At 37.0% G+C, this 16,197-nt stretch overlaps 1 protein-coding gene across 5 annotated transcripts in view; it reads right to left on the bottom strand.

The window, feature by feature from the left end:
- The window catches only part of grid2 (glutamate receptor, ionotropic, delta 2), a 577,686-nt gene that overhangs the window by 252,955 nt on the left and 308,534 nt on the right, over positions 1-16,197 (bottom strand). For all 5 annotated transcript variants that reach the window (XR_010897547.1, XR_010897548.1, XM_067413614.1 and 2 more), the window contains one exon: positions 9,612-9,896. Coding sequence is in view for 3 of the 5 variants with exons in the window: in XM_067413614.1 (XP_067269715.1) it covers positions 9,612-9,896 (285 nt within the window). In the remaining 2 variants the exon portion in view is untranslated. The remainder of the gene's footprint in view (positions 1-9,611; positions 9,897-16,197) is intronic.

Here is a 16,197-nt window from a genome sequence, read left to right on the forward strand (position 1 = left end):
AAATATGCTGATTAATCTTTTTATTATTAATGTGGAAACAGTAGTGCTGATTCAAATTTTGTAGAAACCACAGTATGTTTTTTTGACCTTTGTAGCATTTGTCTTTACTGAAATTTTTTAACAATGTAATACATCCTTGCTGAATAAAGGAACATAAAAGCCCAAACTTTTATATGGTACAAATATAACGCTATATCCAACAGCCTGGAATGCGCTTCACCTCCGGTAAGGTCAAAATACTTGCTCTGGGTATACGAGCCAGAGCGTGTATATTGACCTTCTTTACCAGAAGTGAAGCACGTTCCAGGCTGCTGGATATAGTGTATGTTGTATTTAAGGTTAAAAAAAAATTGTATAAATATGGCTCAGTTTCTCACACAAACTGATCGTTTTGTGTCTTAAGATATCAATGTGTCGTCATGAGCCAAAGGGCTCTTTGTGCATGTTGTCTAAGCATGTTTTTTTTTTTTTTTTTTTCTCGTATAGAATTGTTACGAATTTCGAATCATTATATGACTGGCATACAGCAACAGTTGGAGTTAAAAATCTTTATTTGTGTTCTACTGAAGGAACAAAGACACCTACATGTTGGATGCACTGGGGGTAAGCAGATAAACATCAATTTTTCCTTTTTGGGTGAACAATCCCTTTAAGTAAGTATTTGTCTGTCCTTCCTTACATTGCAAAATACAATGTTCAAGTTTATTAATTTAACAGCATAATGAATATTTTGGCCTTGGCTTTGATATGATATAAATACAAATGCCAATTAAATATTTTTGCACATGGTATGTTGTCTTTATAGGACAGTATAAACCTCAATGTTTATCGTGCACAGCATTAAAGGGGTGGTGTCTCCACTGTCCTTTGAACGGCTCGTTTTGCTTCCTGCTTCTATGAAGCCCATCCCTCCGAAAAACGCAATGATCTGAGATTGGTTAGATGGCCAAATGTAGTTTCATGTTTGTTTGTTTTTTTGGCTGAAGTGCCAAGCACAGGTTATCCGGAAATGCCACGGCCCTTACCATTACGGGCAAAAGTCACATCTGAGGCAGTGTTTATGTTAATAGCAAGGGTTTATGATGTCACCAACCCAGGAAGAAGCTTGTTGTAGTCCAAACCGGCCATTTTTGTAGGCAATAAACTTCCATAACTTTAAAAGAAAATAGGCTTCTTTGCATTGAACTTCCAGCGCTGTAACTTCGCAGATACTGTTTATGCTCAAGCAGCAACATTACTCACTAAATAAAATTAAAAATGTGAAATTGCATGCAGCCACCCCTTTAATGATTCTAATACATACATTGGATGGATGCAGTGTTTCCCACACATAAACTAATTTGTGGCGGTCTGCCACAGAATCAACACTGCCACATATTGCGTTTCGTCATTAATTTTTTTACGCTATTTAAAAGACGCAGGCATATTAGTTCAGCTGCATTTCCCTTAGCTCTCCCTCTGTCTCTCGGACGTCTCTCTGTCTGTATGTCTCTCTCTCTTACACACACACACACACACACACATCTGGTTCACTGTCTTTGTGGGGACTGTTTTTTATACTGTACAAACTGTACATTCTATCCCCCTACACTGCCCCTGCTCCTAAACCACTCCATCACAGGAAACATTCTGCATTTTTACTTTCTCAAAAAAACTCATCCTGTATGATTTATAAGCCTTTTGAAAAGTGGGGACCGCTGACTGGTCCCCACAATGTAGGTGATCTCAGGTTTTACTATTCTTATGGGGATATTTGGTCAATGTAATATAAACAAGGGCACACACACACACACACACACACACACAAAGTGAGTTGCATTCGACCGCAAGTCTCAGGTTTGCCAAAGTTCTCTCTCACACATTTGTCGTGAGACACACACGTTCAGGCTCTGTCTCACCATCTTACTCTGGCCAAGAAAATCCAAATTGTTTTTGATAGTGATGGAGTGATGGAGATGATGCAACATTGTAATGTTATGCTCTTCTTATATTTAGCCCTGAGATATTCCTTACTATCATAGTCAAATGTGACCGCACACCTTAACTATTTTTCAATTAAATAAACTATATTTTAGTTTAGTAATATTTATTGAATATTTTGAGGAGATATTTTGGTACTAAATACTATTTGTGCAATAATTATGGTCCATTAATGACAACTTAATATACAAATATTTTTCTTCTAAAATTTATATTATTTATATTACAATTAGTGTAGTAATCAAGATTAAAATAGAGAATTCCAATGCAAAGAGGCAAATTAAAAGTCATTTTGTGGCCGGAAAAATAATAATTTTCTTTTGAAATGCCATTACCCACGAAGTTCTCTTTAATCACATCTTTAACCGCATCTTTAATCCAAAGTTTTAAAACAAAGTTTGTGTTATTAAAAAAATCTACTCCTATAAAGTCTTCAGTTTACTTCTACCGCTGTCTGTCTAAAAGAGAAATCAATGGTGCTGGGCTTGATTAGCGTACGTCCACCCCTGCCTGAGACTTAAGTCACTCAAAAGCTTGACATGAGTCAATACATGCCAGTTTCCGGTTCAGTCTACTGATTACTGATTAGAGGGAACTGGCACTATTTTTGGCTGATGGGAGTTCTTTGAATCAAATTCCAGAGCTAGATAGCTGCTCTGAGTGACGCAGTCATATGTGCGCTGGTAGGAACTGTGAGCAGAATCCAAAGGACCGGATCTGAGGCCCGCAGCTGAGCGCTGATTGAGTGAGCTCACACGCTGTGAATCTCCCACTAGCTGCATCCTCTCTACTGTGTTTAATGTTTCCACTAGGCTTTACGGAACTAGCGAGCAACAATGGGGGCTAAAAACAAATCTTCATGTCACAGTTCATCTTGCTAAGAGAGAAACAGACAGACAGAGACAGAGATGGAGGATTGTCCCTGATGAAAAGACCAGCTTAGACCGAGACAAATTTATATGCTGGTCCAAGATGGATGTACTGTATATTTTGAAATCTATATTCAGGAACATATGACGACCTGTACAATAAGGGAAAGAGAAAATGTACAATTAAATATATTCGCATTTGTGACCCTCCCTACAATACAGAGGACGACTGGTTATCACGAGAGGATAATAGGGTCACTGGCCTAGATCGTTATTAATTATCTCCTCAAAAGAGGGACTCAATTTCCTTTATCTTTTTCATCCGCTTGTCTGTTAACCATGAAATCATCTCATTTGGACTTGCTGCACATTAAATTAACCTTATCCTGGTCTGGCAAAGTGCTGGACAGGTTATTGTAATATTATAAGTGCTACGCCACGGCTATTCAAACTGAATTTATGGAAGGTGGTAATAGTATTAGAGGTCACCGACATCACCTTAAGCAGTGAAACAACACATTATGTTGAACACATGTTTCTATTACCAACCTGTATAATCTATTCTACATTCAAAAGAGGAATCAGAACTTGGCTTATAGAAACTGTGCACGTCAGGAAACTGTACACATCATATTATATAGCCTATGAATCATTTACATTTTCTTTAAGCTAGGGCTGCAACGATTCATCGAGTAACTCGAGTTAATCGAATCAAAAAAATCCTCGAGGCAAAATCATCTGCCTCGACGCTTCGCTTAGTCCATTTAACTACACACAGATGTTGCAGAAAGACATTTTTTGTGTAAGGACTCGGAGTATGAGCGGATTGCGGTTATATCCGCGGTTCAGGTGCGTAAACATCCCAAACATTGCAGGTGGATGAGAGAAATCGTTAATATGTTGATTTTAATAAAGACGCGGAACTCTCATATCACGCTAAAACACAATGAATGCGTGTCGTTCTTTAACTTTCGTTTTCATCTCATGTCGAGATCAAAGACCGCAATGCGAGAGAGAGAGAGAGAGAGAGAGAGCGGGCGGGCATCAGCACTGGTAATATCATTTAATATCGCTGTTTTTAAATGAAGAAAACTGTGTGTTGAGCTTCAGGATGCGACGTTGAACATTTAAGTTTCATTTGCGGCAGTACACGCGTCAGCTGAGGAGATACGAGCAACTCCAAACACATGAACACGATGGAGTTTGCAGCTTTGCACATGGATCACCGTCATTGTGATGTGTGTGAAATCTTTAATGAGACTTTATATATCCTACTTGATAATATCTTCGAAATGCACCATTAGATGTTCTCAATACTAGGCGCAACAAATATCAGAACAAGCTGTAACGCGCGCGTGCGCGCGTGCGTGTGTGTGTGTGTGTGTGTGTGTGTGTGTGATTAGCAGCGCTCGTGCTTTCAGAGCTCAGAGCTGCGTGCTTTCATTGATTTGTGTAATTTAAATATCACACTTTAATCATATTTATAGCTACTAACTTAAAGCAAGCTGTGTTACAATGATGAATGATTAGCTCAAAAGATCAGCATGTGAGATGTACTTTAACTGAATTAAACATATCTCGCGTTTGATCACGTTCTAGCGGTTATTCCTCCGTGTGATGTATAGGTTGTCGACCCTGGTTTATGTAAATGTAATTTCGCCAAAATATTTTTTTTGTGTTTTGTTTAGCAACCTACTTCAGTGTAGCTAATATGTGACGATAGCATCGCGCTTAACACGGAGGATTTGAAGTTGTGACTACTGGGTGCGGGTGGATGGTTTGCTTCTAACAGCTGATTCGGTGACGATAGAGCTGAGCCGCACATCTCTTGTTCCAAGTTAACCTGTCCAATATGTTTTGCTCCAGTAAAGGAGTAAATAAGACAGTAAATGCTTATGTCATGCCTGAGCTGAAGCTGAAACATGAAAGTTAAGTTGCACAACATAAATACAATGTTTAGTTATTTATAGAATATTTATAGAATATTAGAATATTTATATTATATAGAATTTATAGAATATTTATATTATTTATATTGGCATTATTGTTATTTATATTACTACTATTTAGATTTATTGGTTGTAGGTTTAGTTTTAGATTGAACTATGTTTGCCTTTTTAAAGTAATTTGAAATAGATTTTTATTTAATATAATAGGGCAATTGTATGCATTAAAATTGTTTAGTTTCACAGTTATTAATGTATGCAATTTCAGCAATAAAACTTAATTTTTCTAAAAAGAAGACAAATTAGATGTTAATTTTAAGATACGCGTCTTATTGTCTCTTATTGCTCTTTAATAAAGAAAAAGTAATTATTATCCGATTAATCGATTAATCGGTCGATTAAGTGGTAGATTAATCGATTACAAAAAGAATCGATAGCTGCAGCCCTACTTTAAGCTTAATCACTACTTTGTATCTTAGCAATTAACAACGGCTTCTCTTTTTTCTCCATACATTTACTTGTGCAGCGTGCACCTGCAGATAAGCCAACTATAGGGGACCTACATCACTCTGCAGATGAATGGCAGTTCAGCTGAAAAAGAAGTATGCTTTTCCATGTGTGATTGCATTTTTGTGCTATCCATAATTATGTACTTTTTTTGACTATATATCTATACATTTTAATTTGAGGCTAAGTATTTTTTTTGTGTGCATGTTTTTAAAAGAAAATGATGTTCACCAAGTCTGCATTTATCTGATCAAAGCCACAGTAAAAACAGGAACACTGAAATATTATGACAATTTAAAATAACTTTTTTGTAATTTTTTATTAAAAATGTTATTTATGGCAAAGCTTCATTTGTAGCAGCCAATACTTCAGTCGTCAATATCACATAACCGTTCAAAATAAATGTTAATATGCTGATTTGATATTCAAGATACACTTCTTATTATTGTCACTGAAAATACTTGTTCTGTTTAATTTTGTGTGGAAACCACAATAGTGTTTCTTCTGAATTATATCAGGGACAGGTAAAGAATAAAAACATTTTAAGTATTTAAATGCATTTAGAATAATAATTTAAAAAATCATGACGACCCTAAACATTTGAATGGTAGTATATTATATATTTAGCAATAAAAAAATCCCTCCATTTAATTGTCAATAAAATCAGTATTTGTGAAGCAGCATTCAAAACCACTTATAGCTCAAAAAAAACTCTTCAATTGATTTCAAAATCACTTTTAAGAAGTTGCATATAACAACGTAATTTATGGCTGAGGATACTTAACACAAAGGGAAACTTCAGACTATAAACACAAATTGTTTTTTTTTCTATATTGTGAGGTGTCTGCCAGTACCACTAATCCAAAAAAAAATAGGGGACACCAAGGAGGCACAATCAATTTATCAATGAACTCTCTATTGTAGAAGTCATCTTAAAAAGCCAAAGCAATTTAGGAACACTTTGTTCTCTCTGAAAGATCTCTTGCTCAGAGGCCAGCTAATCAAATGTCCGAGGATTCTATCTTCAGAGCCACTGGTCAAGCTCTCTGCACCCTTAAAGTGGGAGGAGGGGAGTGGATCTCTAAGGCTTCATTACTATATAGCTGCCCAAGGCACATGGGCCTCTGGACATGGCAGAACCCATATCCGTTTCTCTTTGGGGACAGGTACTTATTCATTCACACCTTAACCTGCTGCAGCAGAGCATGCCCTCCAGAGGGACCATCAACCATTGAGGTTTTTTTCACACACAACTACACTCTATTTCTCCATCTTATATCTCGCTTCCTCTCTCTCTCTCTTTAACCCACTCACACACAAATGCTCTATTCCAAACATATTGAGCTGCCAACGCAGGCAGGATAAGGCATCACATGTTCCAGAACACAGACATTTTAATAACGTAGACTTCTAAAATACTTTATTTTAGCAGTGCATGTATCATTAAAATAGATGTCAATCCCAGAATGTATTATAAAAATCACTGTTTTTTTCAGATTTTGCGGGTATATTAGGCTGCTGTCATTTAAATGTGTCATGAACTGGCTTTTTTTCCCTTTTTTATACGTTTGTCTTTTTATACTTTTGAGGTCATCTGATTACATTTGTGTGTGTTTTTACATTCAAAAACATCATAACTAATAAGTAATAGGCTATTTTCTACACTGGTTTTGAGGCCGTCTTCTGAACGCTGGGTTTTGATGGGCGTGACGCACTGGAGACTTGGAAGTAAACGCCCACGGCTATGATTGGATAAGATTTGCATATTTAATGAGCTTCAGCTCCCCTGTCAGTTCAGTTCAAGAGTGGGGGGGGGGGTTGAAAGCGGCAATCGTTCGGAATGATTCTCTCGATCACAGGGCTCATAAACGTCTTTATCAAACAATCACAATGATTTAATTCTCATCCACCCACGATTGATTGGAATATTATTTCTATATTACATGGCCCGCCTGATAGGTCGATATATACGAACCGCGCACATACACACACACACACACACACACACACACACACACACACGCGCGCGCACGCGCGCCCAGATTAAGAAAGGAATATTATTTCTGCCGACGGGCGTACGTTTTGGTAGCCCGTCTGGAAAACACATAGCCCGGGACTACTTTTACATATAAAAAAGATGTTTTATTCACATAAGTTTGTTGCACCATTCCTGTCGGATCCAATATAGAAGAAGGCACAACATTGTGTCTGCAAATCGAGCACTTAAGACTTGTTTACAAATGATGTGAAATGAAGTAAACGCGTGAAATTAAGTAAACACGAGTACATTGTCTTCCCCACGTGAACTGGAACTTCATTAAAAATAAATGAAGTATCACACATTCCTAATATTAGGATTAGGCAGCGACTGTGTTCTTCCAGAATATCTTGCCATCTTCTTCAGCATGTTTATTGCTGACTATGGGCTACTGGATTACACATGCTTATTATTCTGTAGAGGCGTGTTTCGTTGCACGATGACATCAGGATGAAGCATGCGGCCGTTTTCTGGGTCTGGTGTCTATAATAGCTTTTCTTTGACTAAAAAGGAAGTTTTCATCTCTAAAAATTAAAGGAGCTGTATGTAAGAAATGTATTTCAATTAATCATAAAATGGCCCTGATATGTCACTAGACATTATGTTGATGTTGACATGTCGTGTTGGCCTGAAGCTCCGCCCTCCACCTATCCGCCAATCGCAAAGTTAGTAGTGTTTGGGCATCCGGGTTGCCAGCTCTGCTCTAGTTACCACAGCTGCAGCTACAAATGTTCCTGCTGGATCCTGCAGCCTATCGGGCAACCTCGCGTCAGGGGGAGGGGGAGAGGGGATTCACCTGCAGTACCAGTTTTGGCCACAATTTTACATACACTTCCTTTAAAGGATATTCTTATATTACCATGAACTTTTATTTATCAAAAGCTCAAGGGAAAGTTGATTTCTCAATTCATCACCCCTTAAAAAAACTCATCCATGGACGGATTCAATATACTCACATATCCGTTATATATATAACTGTTTACATTTACTGAAAACAGAACTCCCTGTGCTTATGTAAACCTTGTGTATTTGACAGTTTAACTGCAATAAGACATGAAAGACAACTTTGTTCAGTACTTTCGCTGTGTGACCACCTGCTTTCTATGCCTACACTTCGGCTGTGTACACACATAAGAAAAAGTGTATGTCTGCATGCGAGTAAACTCATTTGAAAGTCTAAATTGGCAACACATGCAAAGAATAAACTTTTGTGGTAAAGAACAAAAGATGAAAGTGAGACACTCTACCCGCACCCGAAATAGTGAGCTTGCCAGTGTGGGGATTTGTGTGCATTCTGTTAAAAACAGTGGAAGTATAGGAAACACTATAGGAAGTGCAACAATGCGTTTTTTTTATATGACATTTTTATATTGTGACAGCCCAAGCAACATGCCAACATCAATCTTCATTAGAATCAATTAGTGAGTCACCCATTCAACGCATCTGTGTATGATTCAGAGTTGTAGAGAACCCTAAATCAGTCGATTTGTATTATTTTACGGTTTTCTTTTATTTTCATTATACTCTTACACGTTTACTGTTTTTCTCTGTTTTTTCTTACACTAGCATAGACCCCAAATGCTTAGAACTTTTTTTCTTCATTGTATGACCACTTAAATGCAAAAATACAATTCTTAATATATAATTAGGCTTTCTTATTGGTAGAATACTGTAGTTATGACTAAAACATCCATCTTAAAGCATGCTTTGTTTTACCTCCCATCAATCTTTCCCTGGCTGACGTGGGTAATTAGCTTTATGATTGTGGAAAATATCCGGTGCTTCGATCAATGAAAATGGCTCTAATCTGGTGGCTGGGTAACTGCCTGACTAACCGCGGGCAAATTCTCACTCTCATCTACTGTGCTCTTGTCAAAACCTACCATAATACGAAACATGTTTAAATTTAACCAGTTTGCTCAGCCAGTAAAATGCATTGCAGGACAGAGAGAAACGCAATAAAATGCAATAGTAAAGGCTCAAGGGAAGATGTATGTAAAAAAAAAGGCCTCTTGGACTGAAAGGCCTGTGGGCAACTGCCCAGTCAGCTTTGTGGTTAATCCGTGAATGCTTTTCCCTCATGCTCTTTTCACTTAAACACATACAGCCAAAATGCCTTAAACACATGAGCAATAGAGGTTATAATGCTGTAAAATTTCCTCTCTGTGGTGGTAATAAGGGAGTGTTAATGTGGGGTCACTGATTGGACACAATCTGAGGGAGCTCCTCACGGCCGTTTACTGCTGCCATCAGTGAAGTAAAACTACTCACCATAGTCCTTGTCATAGAAGATAATGAACTTCTGCCAGGTGTACTCCATCACCACATGGAAGATGACGTCATTTAGGTAGACGGGAGGGCGCACGAAAAGAGTGTAGTCATCTGGCTGGGCACGACTGGTGGGCCGGCAGCTAGAGCGAGGCGTGCCTGCGGGAGCCCTCTGGATGAAGAGGTGAGGGATGTGCATGGCATCAGCTAAAGACTGCAGCGACCCCGCTGACATACAGCCGATAGAGCTGACCAGAGCTAGGATACCTCTGTTCATCAACTCGCAAGCTGTGGGCGACAGAAAGAGGGAGAAGTTTTATAATGACTGACTTAATCTTCCATTCATTTCATTTGGCTTGTCATATCTTCAGTGCATACTGAAGATATGACAAGATATGACATCATATATTATGTGCCACCACATAATAGGTGGCACTCTAAATAACAAAATCATTTGACAGTAGAAATATTTTGTTGAACAGTCTCTGACAAATAATATCAAATGGAAGAGTATGTGAGAAACTTCATATTTTCGAGAGGGTTTGCTGGTTTAAAGCCTGTATGCAAAAGGAATGATAACCATAAAGATAACTATCTACATTAGCATCCACACTAATGAACAATAACTTTTTTGTTAATTATCTTTTAGACACCTCACAGTGTCTGCCACTTTAAATGCTCAAGCTCTATAAAGTTGGGTGGATTCTAATTGGCTCTCAATGTTTTAACAATAATTCTGAAAGCAATTTCAACAATATTGTTCATCTGTGTCATTATAGTTGTCCTGTGAACTTATCTATTCTTTCTTATATAATTAGAATGAATATTCAAACTTCAGAGGTATATTTATCTATGTTGTTATTGTCCATGGTGTGAATGGCCCTTAGCTGTTTTTCCAGGCTGGTCAGATTGGACTCTTTGTTGGTTTTCAGTTGGTCGTGCTGAGAGACCAGCTCCCCGCCAGGAAAATTCTGTGATTAATTTAGGGTATGTCTCAGTATTTTGTTGTCGATACAATGAAAGTCAATGGTAACTAGATAACCAATTTTTTTTTTATTTTTTTTATTTTTTTTTGTGTGTGAGCTATCCCATTAAGAGCAAAGAGAGACCACAAGATGCAACTTTTCTGGAAGGTTTTAATATTCAACAGCTAAAGCACAAAACACTGTTAGCACCCTGATTAAGCTATCAGCACTAAAACTAAGGGAGAAGGGAACAAAAACATAAATGTAGGTTGTATTTTAATCGACTATTGTGACCTATCCATGAATAAGTTAAGAACATAGCACTCTAGTTCTGAAAATAGATGGATATTCTACAAATACGTTTCCTTTTGTTCAGTCAATTAACCATGTGTCTTTCCATCTTGAAGACATACACGGTAATTTGTGTTGGTTTATTTGATCACATTTTAAACACCATTGGGTAGTTTCAAATTGCCAGTTGTTGGGTTAAACATGCTGGGTCTCAATGCTTGGTTGATTCTACCCAGCGTTTGGTTGTTTCACGTGCTTCCCTGATTCGTTTAAATTCGCTCCCAAACTGTCATATTGAAAGGACAATGCAAAAGACACAGCCACTGGTTGCAGATGTTTTAAGATAAGTTCATGTTTTCATTAATAATCATTTTAATTAGCATAATTCGTTTTTTTGTTTTTTTCTTCACGGATGAAAACAGTTTTACCTCAGAATCCGATGCAATGTACTGACTCGTGTTAGTTCAGGTAACTTAGGCATGTGAGACGATAGATTACAGTTTGTGATTACACAGAACCATGATCCCCTTATGAAAATTAACCATGGTCACAAGTACCGATACTTCGAAATACTGAAATTTAAAAAATGTGACGATAGCCTATATCGCATCCACTCACAAGTAGACTATACAGTATATTCGGTCCCGCAGCTGCGTTCAGTCGCGTCACGCAGGGCTCCAGACTGAAGCCGAATATATACCAGTGTGTCTGTATATTAAATACTATTTAAATATTACTCTTCCATGTTTTGCGTCTCTGTGTGAATAATGATGGGGGCACGTGCGCGCACGTACACACACACGCACGCCACACGCTCACTGTCTTTTTAGTCTCCGTGTTACTGAGGACAGGGACATTTACCGTTTCATTTGAGAAAATCATATCATGAACACTAATACGCAAAGGTCACAGCAAGCAACCCGTTAAAATAAAAGTTTGATTTAAATGTAAATAAATTGACAGAATATATTAGGTTTGTAGTTGTCATTGTTGCCAATTTTAACACATTTGTGTGTTATACCATTTGTCAAGCAATAACAATTATTGTTTTAACAGTCTAAACATGCATTTTTCATTTGTTCTTTCATGATTGTCTAGTTTTACAGTAGGCTAATGCACAGGAGAAATGTTAAGAACAACCCAGCAAGAATAACCTAGAATAGCAAATCCATTAATGGTAAAAATTGACTACATTTTGGGTTCTCAACAGCCCAGCTACTGGGTTTATGTTAACCCAACATGTGTTCTGTCCAATATTTACCCAGCACTGAGTTGCCAATTGGGTTGTTTTTAACTCAGCCATTTTTAGAGTGTATATATATTTTATGGCCCAATCCCTGAGCGTAATCATAGGCTAGCAACTAAAGGTGGTGGTAATCAATATGTTTTTACCAATGGCTTTAATTACAACTGTGCAAATATGATTATTTCCTCTCCACATAGAGCTTCATTAACAATTCAGCACTTTTAGAGACTCCCATCTGAATACTGTCAGACAAAAAACATTTAGGACTCTATCACACAGGCTATGGGGTGTTTATGGAAAAACATATGAGGAAGCCAGCGTTCTTCAGTATAAACACATAGTTATGAAATTTGTATTTGATAAACATTCCATTCATACGCACTGGCTCACAGGGTTTGCATAAATAGATGCTTATCAGAACTGATGCTGCTTTAAAAGCTCTGATTGGTTCCTTCATTTATATCCCCCCGCTAAATAAATGGCTTCGTGATTGAGTGTTTTGACTGAGTTGCTTCAATGACATATCTAATTACATCTCACAACCTACTGCAGAACATTTTTCGAATGAAGCATAAGTCTATTCCAAAATAATTCATAGTCCCTCCTACATCAACCTTTTTGCCCTTGTTCAGATTGTGGCTCCCGGATGTGCAGTAAAGCTGATGTCAGACATGAACATTCATCTCACTTGACTTATTTTATTTAGCGTAACTGAAGTTGGGGAAGGTAAAATGCAGTATGTTGAAGTGGGCCATGGAGCAGTGTGATTTGCCAACTCTGGTAAAAAAAAAAAAAAAAAAAACCAGGGCCAGATTGAAAAGAAGGGAAGATGCACACAATAGTGCTGAAAAAGCTAAAAAAAAATAAAAATAAAAATAAAAAAAAATAAAGAACAATGGTCCTCTCTACCTTAGAGATGCATGATTCTGGATACATTGAGAATCACCATTTCTTTTTTCTTTTCTTGTTTTGCTTTGAAGGGGTCATGAACTGAGAAATAAATTGTTCCTTGATCTTTTGACATACGAGGTCATCATACTATAGGAATATCCTGTAAGTTTCAGAACAGAAAACAGTTTTAATTGTAACCAAGCCCAGAGAACGACTTGTTGTGGAATGTGCCTATCTGAAAGACCGCCTCTGTAGAAGAAAACCAATGCCTACTTCACCACTGCAACATTGGCTCATCCCACTGGTGAGATGACAAGGTGAGAAGAGCAGGATCACTAGACTAAAAACACCATTACCTTCCATGCTATCCTAATCCTAATGCTACAAATGTAGTCATTTTAACCAATGGGAATGTCTCAGTTTTATTTGTCATTATTCATTTAATCATTATTTATTTGTATTTGGTACATTTCACTGTGGATTCTTTGGTAAATCAGTCACAATTTCACATCACAATTTCGTATTGCAAAATGCAAATGGACATTTACGATATGGACTCGGCTGTATAACATGTAACTAACTGTTAATTATAATGCCTGATTTCTGATATGTAATGATTCATTTACAGTCAGATGTTCTTTGCCTGTGTTCTTTGTCAGAGACTAAACATTCAACTTTACATTTTTTTCTCTTAGTAGGATTTGAAACAGCATGTTAGTATCGAGGCTATTTACATGGCAAACACAAGGTCAATATCACAATCTATAAAATATAATATAAAATGTAATTAAATATTCAACTTGACATAAGATAGAAAATAGGGATGCTCATCTCGGTTAATTTTCCTAATGAAAACCGCCGGTCATTATCCGAATATTAACCATTGATGACTGATAAGATTATAATATTGAATTAACATTAAAAAAATACAATCATTGAGTGTCTGTGACCGGTTAAAAAGACGCTTTTTTATCGCCTGTGTATTTTACCCTGCAAACAGAAGCATACCTGGATTCACATTTTTAAGCACATGCTGCGTTTCTGACAACAGAGAAAAACTGAAAATTTCTGAAAAACAGAATAAAATCATTTAAATAAAATCCATAAAATAAATAGGCCTACACTAAATATTTTTCACTTAAATAATTAACAAATTAAGATTCCCAGACTTAAAAATACACGTAATTCATGTGAAGCTTTGAAGAATTTTTTTTTTGTCAAATAAAAATAGCAGGCCTAGTCCACACCTTTTTTGTTGTTGTTTTTTTAAGTAACATGTCTACATGAAGTGGGTTAGTCTGGAGTGCAACCTGTTGACAGTTAGACCCACAGCAGAAAACACCCTAAGAATGGCACTGATGCCCCGGGAATACAGAGATAACGCCTCGCCAGAGCGGCCAGCCTCGGAAAGCGCCTTTCATTTGCTGTCCACCATTCAAGAGCATGTACTACTGCTGTATTTTATTACTGCGTAGCATATTTTGCAAGTAACTTTGTCGCCCTTTCTGTCAAAATGGTGCCACACAGTAGGCGTACTTCTTTTTCGTTGCTTTATTTTGCTAAATATGTCTGTGCAGGCACTTGCGGTTGCATTTGTCATTGCGCCGCGTGAGTTAACAAATATAGCATTTTTTCTTTAACCATTTAGCAAAAAAAGAAAACAACTTTAAACCATTTAACTGATAGTATTAATCGGTCAAAATTCTTACTTTTGGTTAACAGTTAAAAGATCTATATGAAGCATCCCTAATAGAAAATCTAAAATACATTCAAGGTGACATTCCAAAATATTTCATGCAAATATGTTGAATAAAACATGAATAAAAATTACAGTCCAACAGAATATGATTAAAGGAACTGTATGTAAGAAATATATTTCAATTAGTCATAAAATTGCCCTGATATGTCACTAGACATTAAGAAATCATGTTCATTTCAAGTACTTATATCACTGACAACAGTAGTCCGGCCAGGATATTGTCATTTAAAAGTTGTTGTTGCAGCCCTCAACTGATGTTGACAATTGGTGTGTTGGCCTGAAGCTCCACCCTCCACCTATCTACCAATCACGAAGAAGAAGTGTTTGGGCTTTCGGGTTGCCAGCTCTGCTCAAGTTACCACAGCTGCAGCTACAATCCTGCAACATCTGGCAACTTCGAGTCAGGGGGGAAGGGATAGTGTTTGCTGTCAAAGGAACTTGACACGAGAGACATTAGTGTGCAGAAATCGAGTTGCGAGTCCTGAGAAAAATGAATTACAACACTCAAAGACTGGTTGAAGCAAACTAAACTGGCATAGTTGATTCATACAGTTCGGTTGCAACGGAATATAATTTTGCTGAAATGTTGCCACTGGCATGCTTTTCTAATGAGCCTGGTTTGGAAATGGAAACCATGTGCAAACTAAAACATTTTATATTACTGCATACTATGTTGAGTGAACGTTGTAAACAGACCCAAGGGATTTAGTTGTCTGATGAAAATATTGGACTCGTTCAGCATGTTGAGTTGAAGAGTTTTTTAAAGCAGTCACTGTGTAAATGTTGATTATTTAAAAGTATTTTATGTGAAAAAAATGTATCACCATTTCTTTCCGAAAGAAAGAAAGAAAGAAAGAAAGAAAGAAAGAAAGAAAGAAAGAAAGAAAGAAAGAAAGAAAGAAAGAAAGAAAGAAAGAAAGAAAGAAAGAAAGAAAGAAAGAAAGAAAAGGTTTTCCTTTAACAGCTTCTACTACTAAAGTACTTACAGGGTTCATTCTCAGCAGTCTTCAGCAAACTGCTTAAGGCAGTTTAAAGTCATTTAATTGAAAACATGCTTTTAAAACAGTTCATTTAAACTCTGCAAGAAAAAAGGGAACTGCCAATCATCCTAAAAAAAACATAATGAAACCTTGACATTTGATCCAACAAAATGTGTTTAATTATGATTAACTTAACGCATGCAATTTAATTGATTAAATGCACAAGTTTTAAGCTGAATAAGCCAAGCTCCAGTTAATAAGATCTTGTTTAATGAGGTAGAGAGTTTTGTGCTGCCCCCCGTTATGGATTGGACTGACTGAAAATGGAAAGGCTGGCTAATCCTTACGTATTAAAGCACTTCTGTGAATTAGTACTATGATCTGTCAGTGATCCACATTCCTCTTAGATATTGCTAGCTATGTTAGTGAATGGCAACATTGATCAATCATTACAAAT

This window comes from Pseudorasbora parva, chromosome 13 (assembly GCF_024679245.1).
Source record: "Pseudorasbora parva isolate DD20220531a chromosome 13, ASM2467924v1, whole genome shotgun sequence".
NCBI lineage: Eukaryota > Metazoa > Chordata > Actinopteri > Cypriniformes > Gobionidae > Pseudorasbora > Pseudorasbora parva.